The sequence below is a fragment of the Neocloeon triangulifer genome, unplaced genomic scaffold (genome assembly GCF_031216515.1).
Source record: "Neocloeon triangulifer isolate White Clay Creek 2 clone unplaced genomic scaffold, ASM3121651v1 ptg000002l, whole genome shotgun sequence".
Classification (NCBI taxonomy): domain Eukaryota; kingdom Metazoa; phylum Arthropoda; class Insecta; order Ephemeroptera; family Baetidae; genus Neocloeon; species Neocloeon triangulifer.
Window position 1 is genome coordinate 5,782,879 of NW_026775545.1, and position 16,819 is coordinate 5,799,697.

At 34.1% G+C, this 16,819-nt stretch overlaps 1 protein-coding gene across 1 annotated transcript; it reads left to right on the forward strand.

Moving 5' to 3' along the window:
* The first annotated feature begins 7,659 nt into the window (after window positions 1–7,659).
* On the forward strand, window positions 7,660–9,649 carry LOC132205172 (uncharacterized). The gene is made up of 2 exons (XM_059634086.1): window positions 7,660–7,760; window positions 8,105–9,649. Exons 1-2 carry the CDS (start codon window positions 7,743–7,745, stop codon window positions 8,447–8,449), a joined length of 363 nt encoding a protein of 120 aa, XP_059490069.1. The 5' UTR covers window positions 7,660–7,742; the 3' UTR covers window positions 8,450–9,649.
* Window positions 9,650–16,819: the final 7,170 nt, after the last annotated feature.

Consider the following 16,819-nt stretch of genomic DNA (forward strand, 5'->3'; position numbering starts at 1 on the left):
AAAAGATGAAATTCTGCTGGTGGTTGGAAAATTTTCCATTCCGTTGAGTAATTTAATCGCGCTTTTTATTAAACTTTTTGATCAACAGAAGAAAAAAAAACACGCTCCTCTTTTACACAGAACACGTGTTCGCCCAGGTTGCATACACTCCAGGCGTTTTTACTATGATGAGGAAAGTTAAAAATCAGTTGTTATTCAAACAAAATAATAATGAATATTTATTTGCAAAATTAATATTTTTTCATCTCTTTTACTTCTTCTTTTCCAACTTAGTTGCTCATAATTTTCCCAGAATATTTTCACTAATTAATGAAATTTTTCCTTTCAATATTCATTAAAGATATAATTTTATGAGTTATTTGAAACCATCCTGGTTACATGTATATTTTAATTGCAAATTGTATTCATTGGTGCACCAATTTCGGTCCAATTTACGATAAAAAAATATATATATAATATATATAAAGCAACTTCAATTGATCGTTTTATTTTATTTTCATGGATTTTTAATAGAAAGGTTATTTTATCATTATTTTGACAAAAATAACCCTTCGTCTGCCATTTCGTACCAGTTTATCAAGGATTCCCAAGAATATACGCGGAATATCATTCCGATCACAAAAACAAAACAATAATAAAATCCCATTACACGCGTGTGGATGTTGGCGTTTTATTGCAGTCACAAAATTATTACACGAACATAAATACGCTATATATTGATTCAATAATGTTTTCGACACAAAACACATGCAACCCTTTGAAACCCCGAGCATATTCACGCGTGTCTCCGTCCAATTCATCAAAAGCGGGGGGACACCCATAAAAGCAAATCCACTTGGCCATGCGGCAAAAGGCAATTTGGAATAAATTCTCTCTGTACATAATAATATTCGCCAGCATCGATAGGGCACCTGGTCGTAATATGAATTTTCCGCCACGATTTCTAATAGCACCTATTTATACGCAGCTCGTTTAGGAGTTGTTGTGCGGAACACGGACGACGACGGCGACGGACTTTAACAGCCGCCCCAACAGCAATTAAAAGCCTTTCCGATAAAAAGACGTAATAGCATGGTTGCGATGTATTTATGTTGCAATAAGATATTTCTGACGGGTTATGGAAATTAAACACATTGGGATTGAGTTTTCTTATATATTTATTTTGAAAGTAAATTTTTGTTATTAATTTTTCTTTAAAAAAAGTTCCATTAGAAATTCGAGAAATTCTTGAAAATAGAATTTAAAAATTGGTAATACTGTTAAAATTAGGTGCACTTCTGTAACGTCGCAGGAAGCAGAATATTTTTCTTCAATTTTTATATCAGAGACTTTAGTTTTCATTCAATTAGAATTTTTCACTAAAATATTCTTCTAAACATTTCAACCAAGCAGAAAACTTTTATAATTAAAATAAATTAAATCTCGATATAATGTACTTACTTTCTCATTGTGTATCAGTATGGATATTAATTAGTTTTAAAAAATGTAATTAGATTACGGTTTTAATTAAATCCTTCTTAAAATAAATCAAAATATTTTGAATAATTAAAATATTCAAAACGTATTTTTGATGTAAAATTTAAATCCACAACCCGGCACATTTTCCAGCATGAGGACTGGGAGTTTGCTCGCGTTAGTTTGGACGTATACATGGTTTATGGCCATCAGATGACGACGACCACTGCATGGCCAAAGCCGGCCGGCCGTTGGGGTGATTGGCTATAGAAACGTGCACAGGCCGCACGCAAACTTGCGATATGCAAAAACGATACACTCGGCCGCCGGCAGCTATTTATTAAGCTCAGAAAGTTAATCTGTGTATATGTATGTGTGCGCCTCGAACGTTCCCGTCTTTGCAATTTTTCAAAGTTTATCTTTGCGGCGCAACGAGCAGGACCATTAAATAAGAGCGGGAGGGTCGTCGCACTAATGCATCGGAAAGGATTAAACGAATTTAAATAAGAATACAATTTTTCGCTGTTGCGGATTAGGTGCTCGAAAATGAATTTTTCATATTTCGTCTTGGCACAAGCGAATGCTTGAGTGCTGTCGAGCATAAAACATGCACATTAATATTTGGAGACGAATTACTTGGCAAAATTTATGAGCTTTACTTTTTTAAAGTTGTTGCCTCAACATTTTAAATGTGTATTATAAAAATTTAATATTTTTAGTACACATTTTATAATTTACTATTATTAACAAACAAATAATAATTTTTGAATATTTTTACTTTTATTTTAATTAAACGGTTTTTCAAGTAAAAATTATCTCTGCTAAAAGCAATATTTTGCTAATAATGGATTTTACTGATTTATTTAAGTAAAATTTTTTGTTATTTACAAAGTAAACGTTTGCAGTGCAGAATTAATACAAAAAATATACATTTATTCATTATCTCCAAATACACTCTTTATAATTGTGCATTATGAAGTCTGTTAATTTATGTAATTATGACTAATTCATGTATAAAATTGAAGGTCAGAAAATTAATATTATAATTAAGAGAATAATTTAATTGTCCAATAGACGTTTGGCTATTTCAGTGAATTATTATAGGAATAGTTTCAAACGTATGAGTAATTGAAAGCACAAAAATGTGTAAAAAAAATCCATCATAATTTTTTCTCAAGATTCTTGGTTCTTCAAGGATATTATTAAATGGAAATTTTGATGATAGTGGCATTTTAATTGAAAAAAATTGTTGAATTTTGAATAGGTCTGGGATTTTTTCTTCCAGCATAATATTATCTTATTTTGGCATCTTTTAAGTGGGATTTATATTTTTAAATGGGAAGACACAATTTAAATTTGAAATTTGAGCTTAACTTTTTTAATTAGATTATGGTCTTTTTACAAATTTTAATCTTCAACGTTTACAAAAGGAAATGAATTTTATAAAAATAAATTTTTATTTCCTTCTAATTGATAGTAATTCTAATTTCAATTTTAATTTTTCAGGTGGTTGTGTTCGAATGAAGGAGTTGCTCATTACCTGCGAGCAGCCAGATTAACCACGTTTGCGTTCATTGTGTCCGTGGCTGAATTGTCTGAAGAATCGTCGGTGCAGTGGCACAAAACGAGTGAGTACCCATACACGTCTCTATTATCATTACTGTACGTGGCGAGAAGATCTCGTCTGCTGGACCCGCGAGCCAGCAGCACACCTACCTCGGAAAAATCGCCAACTCATTCAATCCGGCGCGCACAATAATGTCAATGATGGAGATATTATTAAATGCTGCTTCGGTAGCAGCCGGCGGCCATTATTCGTCGCATAATGCACGTTTTAAAATCATTATTGCCTGCGCGTTCCGAACGTAATCGTGTGCATGACTGGCTGATCCTCAAGAGAGCCCTGCACAAATTCCGGTAGCCGCAGATTGGGTTGTGTACAAACATTTTAAATGAAAATGACTTTTGAATAGGCATGGGACGAGACAAGTATTAGAGAGAGATTTTTTCCCATTCTCAAATCCTTTCCTCCTTCATCTGCTGCAGCTCCTTCGTCTTTTGTGAATTTTTATTCGCTTCTGCAAATAAAGGCAGGCGGATGAGTGCCCGCGAGATGATGTCATTATGTATTTCTGATGGGGCCGGACGCGATTTTATCGTCGCGCGTTTATTTTATTATTATTTCGGCTGGAATTTGGCAGCAGCAATTGAGTGTGCGATTCACACTCGATTGGTAATCTGCCGTCATCAGCGCCGCGCACCTCGACTCTTGCCGGTAATAATAATATTTATGCGCAATTACCGCTTGCCAAAAATCGCAATGTTGTTTGTCGAACAACAGCAGATCGACGACGATTGAAAGAGCTGCTGATTCTTTTTTATGCCAATGTTATTTCAAGTGCCAGCGATTTAAGAGGTGGTGAATGAAAGAGGATTGGGAATTTCTTGGAAAGATTTCGCAGATATACAAAATAAACACAATACATTGGGTCATGACGAGATCAAAATTTTACCTGCAAAATAATCAATGTCAAAAAAAATAACAACGGACAAAAAAAAATCTCAAATAAATAACTCATTTAACACTCTTGAATTATGTCTAGCAATAAGGGAATGATGTTGAAAAATCAATTGTAGCGACTAAATATCAAATAAGTTATGGAACTTTAATTTTATTATTATTTTTTTTTATACAAACATTGCAAGAGAAATAAAGGACTTGGAGGGAAAGCCAATTTTGAATTCTATACACTATTTTAAGTTCTAATTTAGCTTAAATCTAATAATGGAAAAGAAAATCATATAGTTGGTAATTAATCAATTTGAAATTGAATTTTCACTTTTTTTTTTAGTCAAATCCAAATCGTGTTTGAAACGAGAAGCCACTTTGATTAGTCATATTATGCCTACAATTTTTATCGGAAAACATATATTTTTGAAAGCCTTTGAAAGCTTATACGTTGAAAATTTTCCATCAAAAGTGAAGTAAAATTATTATTATTACTTTTTTTAAGTGCAAATGTGTTATTACATTGGCGATTAGCATTATAATCTATGCAAACTCATTTAGCCTCCAATTATTAAAAAGTTCAAATTTTGCTGTTCTTGTAGAAAAGGTGAGCAAATGTTGAGCATCACATATATTTTTCTCTTAGCGAAAATAACGATATTTAAGCTATTTCAGCTTAGCGTGGGTGTTCTGCTTTGATTACTCATAATAACCAACCCCTGCAACAAAAAGTGACGAGTCGAGAGAGAGGAAAACGTCAAGTTTATTCGGTTGCTCTCTCTGTCTGTGATTGTTTGGTAAATATTGTCTCCCGAACGTAATTCCCGCCGTTGTATATAATTTTCCCTCTTCATCATTCATCATCGCTCCTTTGGACTTTTTGTTCGTGAAAATTGATGCAGGAAAACACGGAATTCCAGTAGTAGTGTGTTTACTCACTCGCGTGATTGAGAAGAATAGGAACCCTTGACATTAAGGCGGCACTTGGCCCGCGCGATGATGAACGACTGTCTCTTTTCGTATACTCGGAACTCTCATTTTTGTCATCATCATAATAATTCCGTGCAGTGTGTCCGTCGCGCGATGACAGGGAATAATCTTACGGTCGAACAACTTCTCCAAGAGACGATCATTAAATAAAAATTATTGTACGTTATTTTTTGACTTTGTCATCTCGGTACGTGTCTGTCTGTCTCTTTTCGAGAGGATTTTCGCCACTTAATCGTGCAGGCAGCAAAAAATCTGAACTGCCGCGACAATGCTCGCCATCATCCCCCTTTGGATATGGAAAAACAAATTGTCATTGTCTGGCCGAGAGAGATCAACAAATATAATTCGGCGACATTTTTCAATAAAACGTGACCAATTACCGTAAAAACGAGGAGCTGCTGAGACGACTCGAATTTAATTTGAGGCGTCAGCATTTTTAATAGAGCGACCGTCGCCAGCAGCATGGCCGGGAAAAATTTATTGTTATATTTTTCTCGTCGTCGCTGATATAAATTATATTTTTTGGTGTATACGTTATGCGTTTCGTTATCCGCACGTATTTATAAAAATTTTACGAGCATCACCGGCGGCCGCGTGCACTGGCAAAAATAGCGAGAGCGCCTCATTGAATTAATCAACAGATAAAAATTTTAATATACATCCGCACACTGCACACACACATACACACCACCCACAACATGCACAGAGAGCATTTATTGCGATCGCAAATGAATGCAAATTAATACGACCGCCGGATTTTGCACACAGAGGGATTTTTCGCTCACCACCATTATTAATTGATAAGCATGCTTTTTATCCATTAGAATTATCAGAGCAGTCATAAAATTATTATTGCATTTTCAGTGTGCCTGAATGTGTTTGTAATGAAAAAAAAATAATATATTATATGTGCTAAATATTCAGCGTTTAAATAAACAGATTATTTCTTTTTTATAGTATATTATATTTTACAAAATTTATTGTGTTCCAATTTTGTTTTTTTTGTTCTGTATTTCTTTTTTTACCATATCATTTAATCATTTTTTAAATATTAAATAGCCAATTATTTTATTTAAAAATTCGGCCTCCTGCAGCTTTCAGTTATTAATGATGGCTATGCAGCGTATAGTTCACATGCGATCCTTGCTATAATTAAATGATTTAATCTGGATTATTAAAAAATCAATCGTACTAACAATAAATAAATATTTAATAAATTGGTATTGTTGCCTAATAAATAATTCCTTTTCCCTTTAAATTTTCAAATGAGAATTCTGAAAATGAGAAAATACATTTAAAAAAATCTTATTTACTTTTTTCTACATCAGTTTTATTAATAATCGTCTGGCTACCATACAGTTCAGAATGAACACGGCTGGAGCAAACAAATAATAACAAACACCAGCGCACACTTATTCATTGCTTTTTTGCTCGCATATTTTCGCACGCGCTCGTTGCACATATACGCAGATTTGGTGTGTGCAAAAATGCTAAATAGTTTTGTGTTTGTGCGGGCGCCGATGCTCGTAAAACTCTGTGGAAAAAGCTAGGGCCGCGAAATATTTATTAATCAGCGTTATGAGGAATCACGGTTCGCACATTATGCGCGTAATTGCCCACATTCGCGTCACGCGGCCTGCGAAATTCGATTTGCGGCGGCCCTGCCACGCGTTATTTCAGCCGACACACGCTTTTATTCAACTCGCAGTGGAATTAAAATTGACTCGTCAATAATGCATCTACTGATTTCGCGTCCGTCGCTCATTGACGCCTCGCCAATAAACTATGCCAACCGAAACCTAATTTGCTTTTCATCGCTGCCATCAAACTCGCGCCACGTCACAAATTGGGTGATTCATGTGCGCGCCCTGTCAGTGAGTTTTAATATCAAATCTAAGAGAATTGTGATGTTAATTTAATTTAATGTTATTATATTGAAGAATTGTTAAAAAAAATGATACACGTAAATTTGATATAATTAAAATGCTTATTATTTGTTTTAAAGTTCTTTTTAATTATTGTGATGCAACACATTATTTTTTTCAATTTATTAAATACTTCTTTTAAAAAATATTTTTTTACAACAATATTTATAACATAATTATTGTTAATAGATTCCAATACAATTTTTTTGTTAAAATATTATTTTCCACTCTTGTAGAGGTGTATAGTGTAAAATTAGTAACTTTTGACTGAATAAAATGTGTGCTTAGCTTATGCAATTGTCTGATAAAGTACCGCTAGCAAAATGTTTTGAACTTTTGAAGGCGACACTTAAAAGTGCAAAATGTAAAAATTTACTTATCCAGAAAACAATTTTTACGTTAACAAATTTTAGCAGTTATAAAAATTTGCTGCGCGATTTTGGACGGAAGTTGGAAGAACAAAGTTTTCCACGAGTTTTGCCGGTCAAAACAAAATGTAAATTGACGCAAATTCTACAAAGTCCTTGGACTGCAAAACACAGATCCCACGGTTCGATACAACATTTACCAACCGTTGCAAATTTTCCACTATCAAACGCGACAGTTTTCGGTCGAAAATCGGAAATCCGGCTTGATTTCGCTTGCGACGCACATGAAAAATAATTAAAAACGTTCTAGAGTGTGGAAAAATCAGTTTGCATATTACCACATTGCACTTCCTGAGGAAAAAGTGCGTCACAACTTTGAGCGATCGTTGTCCTTTTCATCTGCAACCTTAGTGCATCCTGTGCCATATCAGTATAAATTGGCAAGCATCAAATTTAACTTTTCAGAGGTAACTCACCAGAGAAAAGCCAAGCAACATGCGTACCGCCATCGTTGTGAGTAAAATTTTATCAATTATATTTTGAACCCTTATTTTATTGTGAATAAATTCAAAATTATCACGATAGTTATGGATTCATATAAGTGATATCCAAATTCTAATTGAAAGTATACTGAACATGATAATATCCTTCTGAAATATTGAATTTTTCTAGACATGCGTATCATCTGGTTTCTTTTAAATGCATGAAAATAAACTGTTTAAAAAAGTATAAAAAGTTTTATCCAACTGAACTCTACATTTGAAATATTTACACCTAAATGCAATATCAACCAAATATTTTGATATCATTAGATATCAATTTCTACTATATTCCATTATTTTCTTTATAAATTTCAGGTACTTTTCTTCACCGTCGCCCTTGTGGTGATCTGCACTCACGCTAAGGCAGTGCCTGAACCAGAACCGGAACCTGCTAAACCTGCAAAAAGTCTTAGCAATAAGAAATCTGGCCCTGATGCATCTGGATCTGCTACGACCACTGAAAAGAAAACCAGCAATGAGCCGAGTGCAACATCACCGGCAAAGAAGCCTGCTCAAAAGAAGAAGGCATACTTAGGATCAATTTTGTCTCCTGATTTCAACATACGCACTACTGTTACTGACAACAAGGTTACTGGTAAGTTCTGGCTGCGAACATATATGTTCAATGGAAACACAGTGTACTACGCGGCGCCCGCTTAAAGTGTCGATTTTCACAGTTAGACCTAAAACGTATCAAAAATAACCGGTTTTTTAGGTTAGGTAGGTTTTTTTAAGAAACCTACCAGTACCTAAAACCTAATAATTTTGGCCATACCTAACAATTTTTTCTTAGGTTTTGAAATTAAAAAATTCATGGAAATGAAAAAAAATTGATTTATTGTTGCAAAATGCGAGTTTTTTTTAATTTTTTTAATTTTTAAAAAAATTTTATGATTTTTTTTTGTCTAATTTTAGCAAAAATTAATAATCATTTTTTTTATAGTAAAAACTTCATGATTAGAAAAAAATGCAACAAAAAAGATCTGAAATCTCACAAATAGTTCTCATCACTGATTCATTTTTTATATTGATTTATTCACTTATTTATTTTTGAGTAGGCAATCAGCCGCAGAAGTATAGAGAAATTTTAAAAGTATATAGTGCGTATAGTGGATTCAAAACTCTTTCTTAAAGAGAAAATTATTTTTTTAACGTAGATGTCGTTGTTAAGCCACAACTTAAATCAATAACATATTAAAATTATGATTGAAACTTTTTAAAATATTTTTATTGAGGGCAAAATTTCCCGCAATGTTTTTTTTTTAGAAACTGGTGTAGAAGAAAGTTGATTAGATAAATTTTCATTTATATTGAATTGGCTGATTTTGTTAAAAATTAATTATTTCAGTTATTATACCTCTTTATTAACATTCAGAAATTTAGTGTTTTAGATTAAGTAAGTTACTTTAAAATCATTTCTTTTCTATAGAAAGAAATAAAATTCTTCAAAATTAAGTATTAAATTGTCATTAAAATCACTTAGAAAACGCTTAATGGCGCACAACGTGTAAAACTACCGAACCTATTATAGGTTTTACCGCGGTGCAAAAACGACACCACTAGCGCCCGTGGTTGTAAAGCCATAAGTCACAACCACAATAAAACTAGGATTTGTCTAGGCTAGGCAAGGGTGAACTTTTGTTCTTAATCAGAACTTACTTTATGAGCTAGGTTAAATACCGTCACCAGCCTCCCTTCACTGTTTTATCAATAATAAAAATATGATATTTCATTTCTCTCTTTCAATCAATTTAATTCCCAATTCCCGTGCCAACTCTCTTCTAATTTACATAATTTACGGGATTTTTAAGCTCAATCTTAAAACTTTCATCGTGCCTGCGCGACCCAAAGAAACATAACAACGAGGCCTGCCACCAAACTTGTCAGAACTATACACGGGAACGGGCGGCAATAAAGAAAAATAATCCTGCACCTTTTTGCTGCGTGAATGATCTGAAATAATTAAATTGCTCCGCTTGATCGCAAATTACCAAACGTGTCGCCGCTCTAGCTTTTTTCCATGGGCGTTTTTTGCCGCCTGGAGAAGCATTAGACACGCCATTCTGCGGCGTTTATCGGTGCCGCGTAATTGATCGGAGAGAAAAATGCTGCTGGATATATAATTTATGGTTTATCATTGGCGAGAGGTCTTCTTGATGTAAAAAGCTTTTATTGGGCGACTTTTTGCCTCTCTCCAAGGTGGCATTAGTGGCTGATATCCTTTCATTACTGGATTGACAGGCCATCTTTCAGGAATACCAAACCAATTACAAGCGCTTTTAATGCGCCGCGCTCGATCTGCCCTTGATGCGGCGCGGGACAAAAAGAAGCAGCTTGTGTGTGGATCTGCCGCTCTTTTATTGTTATTAACAGGCAATGACACGCTTTGGCGGGAATTTCATTTCTCAACACCACGAAGTCACAGTATTTTGAGACTTTGTCTGTGGCAGATGATGCGGAAAATTATAGTCGGTCCTGACAATCAGTAATTGCAAAATTTCATGGTGTATCGGTTTCACTTATCGTTTAAACTGATGAATTGAAAATTCAATTTAGTCAGTTGGTTCAATATTGGGTAATAGGTAATATTATGCCAAAGAAAATCGTTCTTCTAATCCTAACTAAATAATTTAAATAAAAATTTGCTGTGATAAAATTAAAAAGTACATTGGAGTAAATTTTTTGCTAATTGCAAAATTTAATTGATGCTCAATGTTAGAATCGGACATATCTTAAAAATGGAGTACAAATTACTTCTACATAAAAAATAAAGCATAAAAATGGCTTTGATAAGATCTACAAGAAATAAGTAAAACTGCAACTTTCATTAAATGAATAAAATTCTAGAAAATTCATGATTTTTATTGAAGCCTAGAAAAACAATAAAAAAAAACATTTAAAGGGTCAATTAATCAAATGATCAAGAATGCAATAAATCATACATTTCGGGGGGAAATTGGAATAAAATATATTTCAATATATTTTATTTCGTGTCATACAATGCTGTGTTTCCATGTGGTGGTGCTTTTGGTTTATTTTACTTACTCCAAGGTCTGTTGGATTTGATTGTGAATAGCAAAGAGCCAGACTGTTGGTCGCCGCGTTCAAACGAGCGTAAATTTTCAAGGAAGCCTCCTTTGATTTCCGATACCACAGCATCTCATTTATTCAAACAGCGGCAATCAAGCATCAGGCAGCAGTTCGATTCTTTTCATTTTTCCGGTGGCTAGTCAAAGCACTGCCTTTGTTCGGGCTGCTGCTGCTGCTGCATCTCGGTTGAAAGAGTGAGTTTTCTTTCGTTCATCTGTGGCTCAAAGTCGGGGGCCCCCCACAGTCAGCATCCATCAGAAGGCAAGATCGGGTTTTAGCTTTTCTTGATTGGGCTCGCTGCCACTCATACATACGTACATTCAGTAGATGCCAAACTGACAATACAGGCAGCGCGATTCGATCATCAACATTAGTCAAAGAAGAGAAAGATGACTACTGGAAAGAGACGAACGCACATTTGTATGCCTTTCATGGTCACTGCATACGAATAAAAAAAATAAATATACAAACATTCAGTAGCACGTCCGAGGAGGAGAAATTACCGAGAACACACAGGCAGAATTAATCATTTTTCTTTATTTTTTCCTCTGCTCGATTCAGAAAGGAGAAGCCGATAATTAAATTAGGAATCAAAAGCGACGGCGGCACTCACGGGAGAGTTCATTAAAGATTCATTCAACGGTGCAATTATCTCGCGGGAATTAATTGTTCAAATTAAGACAAAAAGTTGCACGGGAGCTGCCGCCTTTCAATTCGGTGCTGAATGCAAAAGGCTGTGTGAGTTGAATGGGGTGATGATATTGAGTTTCGAGGCGAGGGGAGCGGTGCCGGAAAATCCGCAACACACAAAAGTATTGACAGCAAATAAAATAAAAGAGAGAGAGAGAGCTTTGACTGCGCGCTGCTCGCTCATTATTATTCAGCGAAAATGCAAACAAACACTTCTTCTTTTATCCCCTTTTGCCACCGGCTTGTTTCGTACAAATTGTTGAATTCTAATTAAAGTGGAGGAAAATCACCTGCTTATTTGGCAAGACAGCTCGCTGCCGAGAACAGCTTTATTTTTTTTACGCCGTGCCCAACAGCCGCTGAAACGCAGAGAGGGAAATCGTTTCAATTTGCACACAGGCCTCTCCGCAGAATGGGAAAAAAGAGAGGAGAGAACAAGAGAGAGTGTGCGCTATTTTTTCACATTTTGATGCTGCAAGATTAAAACGTCAATCCGTCAAGAATTTATGCAATTTTTAATAACATGTCATCTTAGGCTGATTGTTTTTGCGGAAAGAGAGCGAGCGGATGGAATATTATTATTTTATTATAAAACAGAAAAATGAGTCTGGCGCTGCTGGGCTGACGCGAGAGCCTCTTGTTTGCGTTATCAGCGGAGCAGTCGTTGAGTGGAGGGAAATAAATAAAAAAAAGTATATAAGAGAGCAGATGATGGATCTAAATTAATTCAAAACACAAGAGAACGAACGCGGGCGGTGCTCGCTCAGTCAATATTAAAATGTGTCTTTTGCAGACGTCCTCTTTCTCTCTCACTCGGTTTTAATCATCCTGAAGAGAGCAATTATTTTTTTAGTAGTAGCTGAAAAATCGTTAATTGCTTTGCTGTTGTGTGGGCATTGCACTGCTCTGCAGTAAAAGCTTGATTAAAATTTAATATTTAGCAGCAGTCAATTCTCAAGTAGAAATAATAAAGAAAAAAATAGTATTGGATGCGCTTTTTTATAATATTTTATTGTTAACGTCAAAATCAACTTGAGTTATTAAAATTTTCAAATGATGGCATATTTATTTTTTATTAGCATTTCAAATATTTTATTTGTATAATTTATATTTCATTTAGTTTTATTTCTTGACATTTATTGGTTTAGATTGTAATTGACTGCGTGTAAATATTTTTTAGTATTAATTTTAATGTATAAATATCATATAAATATGGTAGCGTATGCATAGAAGGCTAAAGTAAGATCAATCTCCGATGTAACAGGTCGTCTGTTATTCAAGAAAATCGTTATTAAAAATTAAAAGTCTATAAAACAACAACTGAAGCACATGAAACTTCTATGGTTAATCTTACTATTCATACATACTTTAATTCTAGTATCCAGAATATAAAAATAAAAATGGAATTTATAGTTTTACCTATTGCCCGACCGTTGGAAGACATTTTTTTTGTAACGGACTTCAAAGCAAGTGGGAGAAGATGAGAAACAATAATATGCACACATGCAAAGTAGATCATCTGAGAAGGTCCTCATCTGGCCCATTCTCTGATAATCATCAAGTTTGTTCAGCGAGAAGAGTTATTGCAGAAGGTGCGAATGGAAACAGTTGGAAATAATTACCGATTCAACCCTAGTCCGGCGCGCGATCTACATATTAAACGTTCAAAGGTTTATTTTTTGACACGACGCCTCTACCTGCCCGTCGTCGTCCGCGATAAAATCTCTCTCAAGTGAGCGAGAGAGAGGAAAAGAATGGTTTTGTGCTCCTGGAAGGATCGAAATGCGTATGCAAATCATATTTCTAATTCCGCTCCCTCTTTTTCTCATGCAGATCTGCCCAGATGGAATTAGTACTCGACGCCTATATAAAATTTTTTTATAACATAGAAGGCTGATAGACATCTCTCGGCTAAAAGTGTTCCAGTCTTTCATTATTTTTTCATTATTCTATTATTGGACCGATATACATATTCACGTTGAGCGATTTTACTTGCATCCTCGCTTCCTCTTTGTTATCTCCTCAGATCCATCAAACACCTTGAACATTATTTATACCCTTCCTCTTATTTGAATGTATGCGATAGGGATTTTTGTCAGACAAAAGACAACGATTGAAAAATAATGCCCATATAGGCTTATGAAATCGCTCATTCTCAGGTGCTGTCATTCATGCTTCATTTGAATAATGGGGAATTATTCTCACCAAGATCATTTTCCCAGCCCCCTTCTGATACGTTGAATAAAATTTAGACGTGATTTCTGTACTGACAAATCCTTTCCAGTCGTTTTAATATTCTTAATTCTAAACTACAGTTTGGTTCTGTAAAATATTTGAATTTTTTTAAATCAATTGTTTTCAACAATTGAATGAAATGTATTGTAACAATTTGGAAAAATAATCAACAACATCATTAAATAAAATAATATTTTATATTTTGATGCATTATATTTTTTTTTAATTCTTATTATAGTGAAAACTTTGACTGACTGTAATAAAAAAAAAATAATAATAAATTTGGTATATTTATTTAAGATTTTGTACATCAAAACATACCATCGGAGACTGTGTATTGCTTAATTAGCATAAGTTGATATTCGATGAAGTTCGAATTTTTATTCTTGGTGAGGTCGACGCCCAGGGACCGCAGCCAACAAGTATAATTATTAGAATGGGCATCGCAAGGCCCTCACTCTCGTGCGCGCGCCGGAATAAGATGATTACTTTGATTACGGCGCGCACTATCAGCCGCTGCTTAGGTGCTGATTATTAAAATTAAGAGAGCCGCATGACGACCCACTTTAATTCCACCGTCGGAATTAAAATAATATCATTTCTCCCGCGTCTTATTCTAATCAAATCTCCCTAGCACCAAATTGCTTCGCCTCTAATTTATTCCCTGCCAGCCAAGCCGAGAGAGTGAGAGAGGAGCTGGACGGCTAAGAGCTGTTTTGTATTTAATCACGCCGAGAGTCAGTCGGACGCAGAGGCTCATTAATTAATATCTTCATTACGAATTTCGATTAGATTCTCCGCTGTCCCGGTGTAGAAATTGGATATACCTGTCAGAGGTGATGTGAGAAAAAAATTGCAGCAAAAATTCAAAGGGGAAATATTGCTTGGTATTTATTCAACAGTTTTTCAAGCTTAAATAAAACTTCCAAATTTTTAATGTATATTTTCTGTTGAACATAAAAAAAAAACACACTTATTATGTCATGATCTCTATATAGAAAAAAAAATATGAAAAAACCTTATTTTTAGATTTTTTTTAGAAAAGATACAATAGGTGTTAGTCAAAATTCAATGAGTTGGTTTTGAGGCTGAGCACCGTGAATTGGAAATCGTGTAATGGATTTGCGCAAAAGTGAAAGAACCCGTTCGTGCATGAATTAATTTGATCTTCGATTGAAACGTGGTAAAAGTCGTGACAGAACCCCGATGCTGCAAGACAATGTCACACAGAAGCTTTTTTTAATTCGCTTCCTTAAAGAGAAAAACCGAGAGCAAATTCAAACGTTTCAAAAGATACAAAACCGCTTTAATCTATTCTCACGACAGAAGTTGCAATTTTTTCCAAGAGCTACAATTATAAATTACCAATTCTCCGGCCTTGGCGTCGTCGTGAACCCATCAGGAGCAAATTATCATTAATTCTGTTATTATGTATTGACGATAGCCGCGGGTGTAATTTTGAATTAGAGCCAGTGAACTCTGGCCGCGGCGGCACGATCTGCCATTATCTTCGGATGGTCTAATTAATACACGATCGGCCGCATGACAGTGATTTTTAATTGCCTTTATCTATATTTGATTCGCATCCATGCATCACGCCGAACTTTTTTATTCCATTTTTTTTTTCTTTCAATTGTCATGATATGCGCTTCTCGGCGGCGAGCCTTTGATCAAGAGTAATTGCAGCCAATATTGCGCCTCGATCCGTCATCCTTCTAATGCCCTTCTGTAATGTGCGGCCCCGAGAAGCGTCTCCTCCATCGACGGCCAATATAATAATCGGAATTTTTGCAACGGCGAAGTGAAACAGGATTCATTAAGTAATTGTTATTCTTTAGATTCTTGCCAGTCTTGCAGATCATTGCAGACGACAGATGTGGGCAATGGGCTGCAGCATTATAAATTTTTTTATATGGGCTGAAGGTTTCCTATCAGCGTGTGCTTTTTCTAACCTCCTTTTTTCATTTTTGCAAAGTATTTTAAAACGTTATTACTACCATTTAGCTTTAACAGGCTATTTATTTTAGTGTAATTAAGATAATTAATTGTATTTAAAATAATACCACTAAAAATAAATACTATTTTAGCATTTAAGAAAATATTTACTTATAACTACGTATTTAGAAAATTTGTATTTTTTTTTCAAATATATTTTTAATTTAATCAATATTTTGTTTATTATACTATTTTTCTCTCACGTGCTCTTAGAATAGTAAAAATATTATCTTTGTATTATAAATATTTACTTAATGTAAACAATATGCAATCTGGAATATAAGAAATTGATTCCTATATACATAATATGAATCTCTGACCTCATCATCAACAATTTGTCCTTTGTAATATATAATGTAAATATTTTTTTAAATTCTGAAATGCATATTATTCATAGCATGTATAAAATATTAATTATATTATTGTCTAGCAAAATTTATAAATAATGTTGAATGGTTTAATATTATTTATCTATAATTACCTTAACCATGAGCCCAACCAATTAATATAAATCATATAAATGTTTCGGATGATTGAAATATCACATCGGCAAATATAACATAATCTGACACATAACGCAATCTAAGAGCTGATCAGTTAGAATCATGGTTATTATTATTTTCTATACTATACGCTTCTGAAACTGTCGTTTATTTATTCGCTTCATAATCAAAGAGATTATTTAAGTGGGCAAAAATTTAGCCCACTTATGCATTTTTCTTTTGCAGATAGATTTTATTAACACAGAAAAGATAATGATGATCGCGATGAGCGTTTCAAGTAAACATATTTATGCCAAGTCTTCGCAATAAGCTTTTTGCAATTTTTTTTTACACCATTTTTCTATTATTTAGAATTTCTTTTTCCTTTACCATTCATTTTCATAATATTTGTACTTCACTCGTAGTAAGAATTTAATAACATAATCATTTCCATTATATCCATGAATCAATAAATACATTTCACTTTCTTAGACAAATTTTGTGCTTCCTTTTATTTAATAACAAATTTAATAATTTC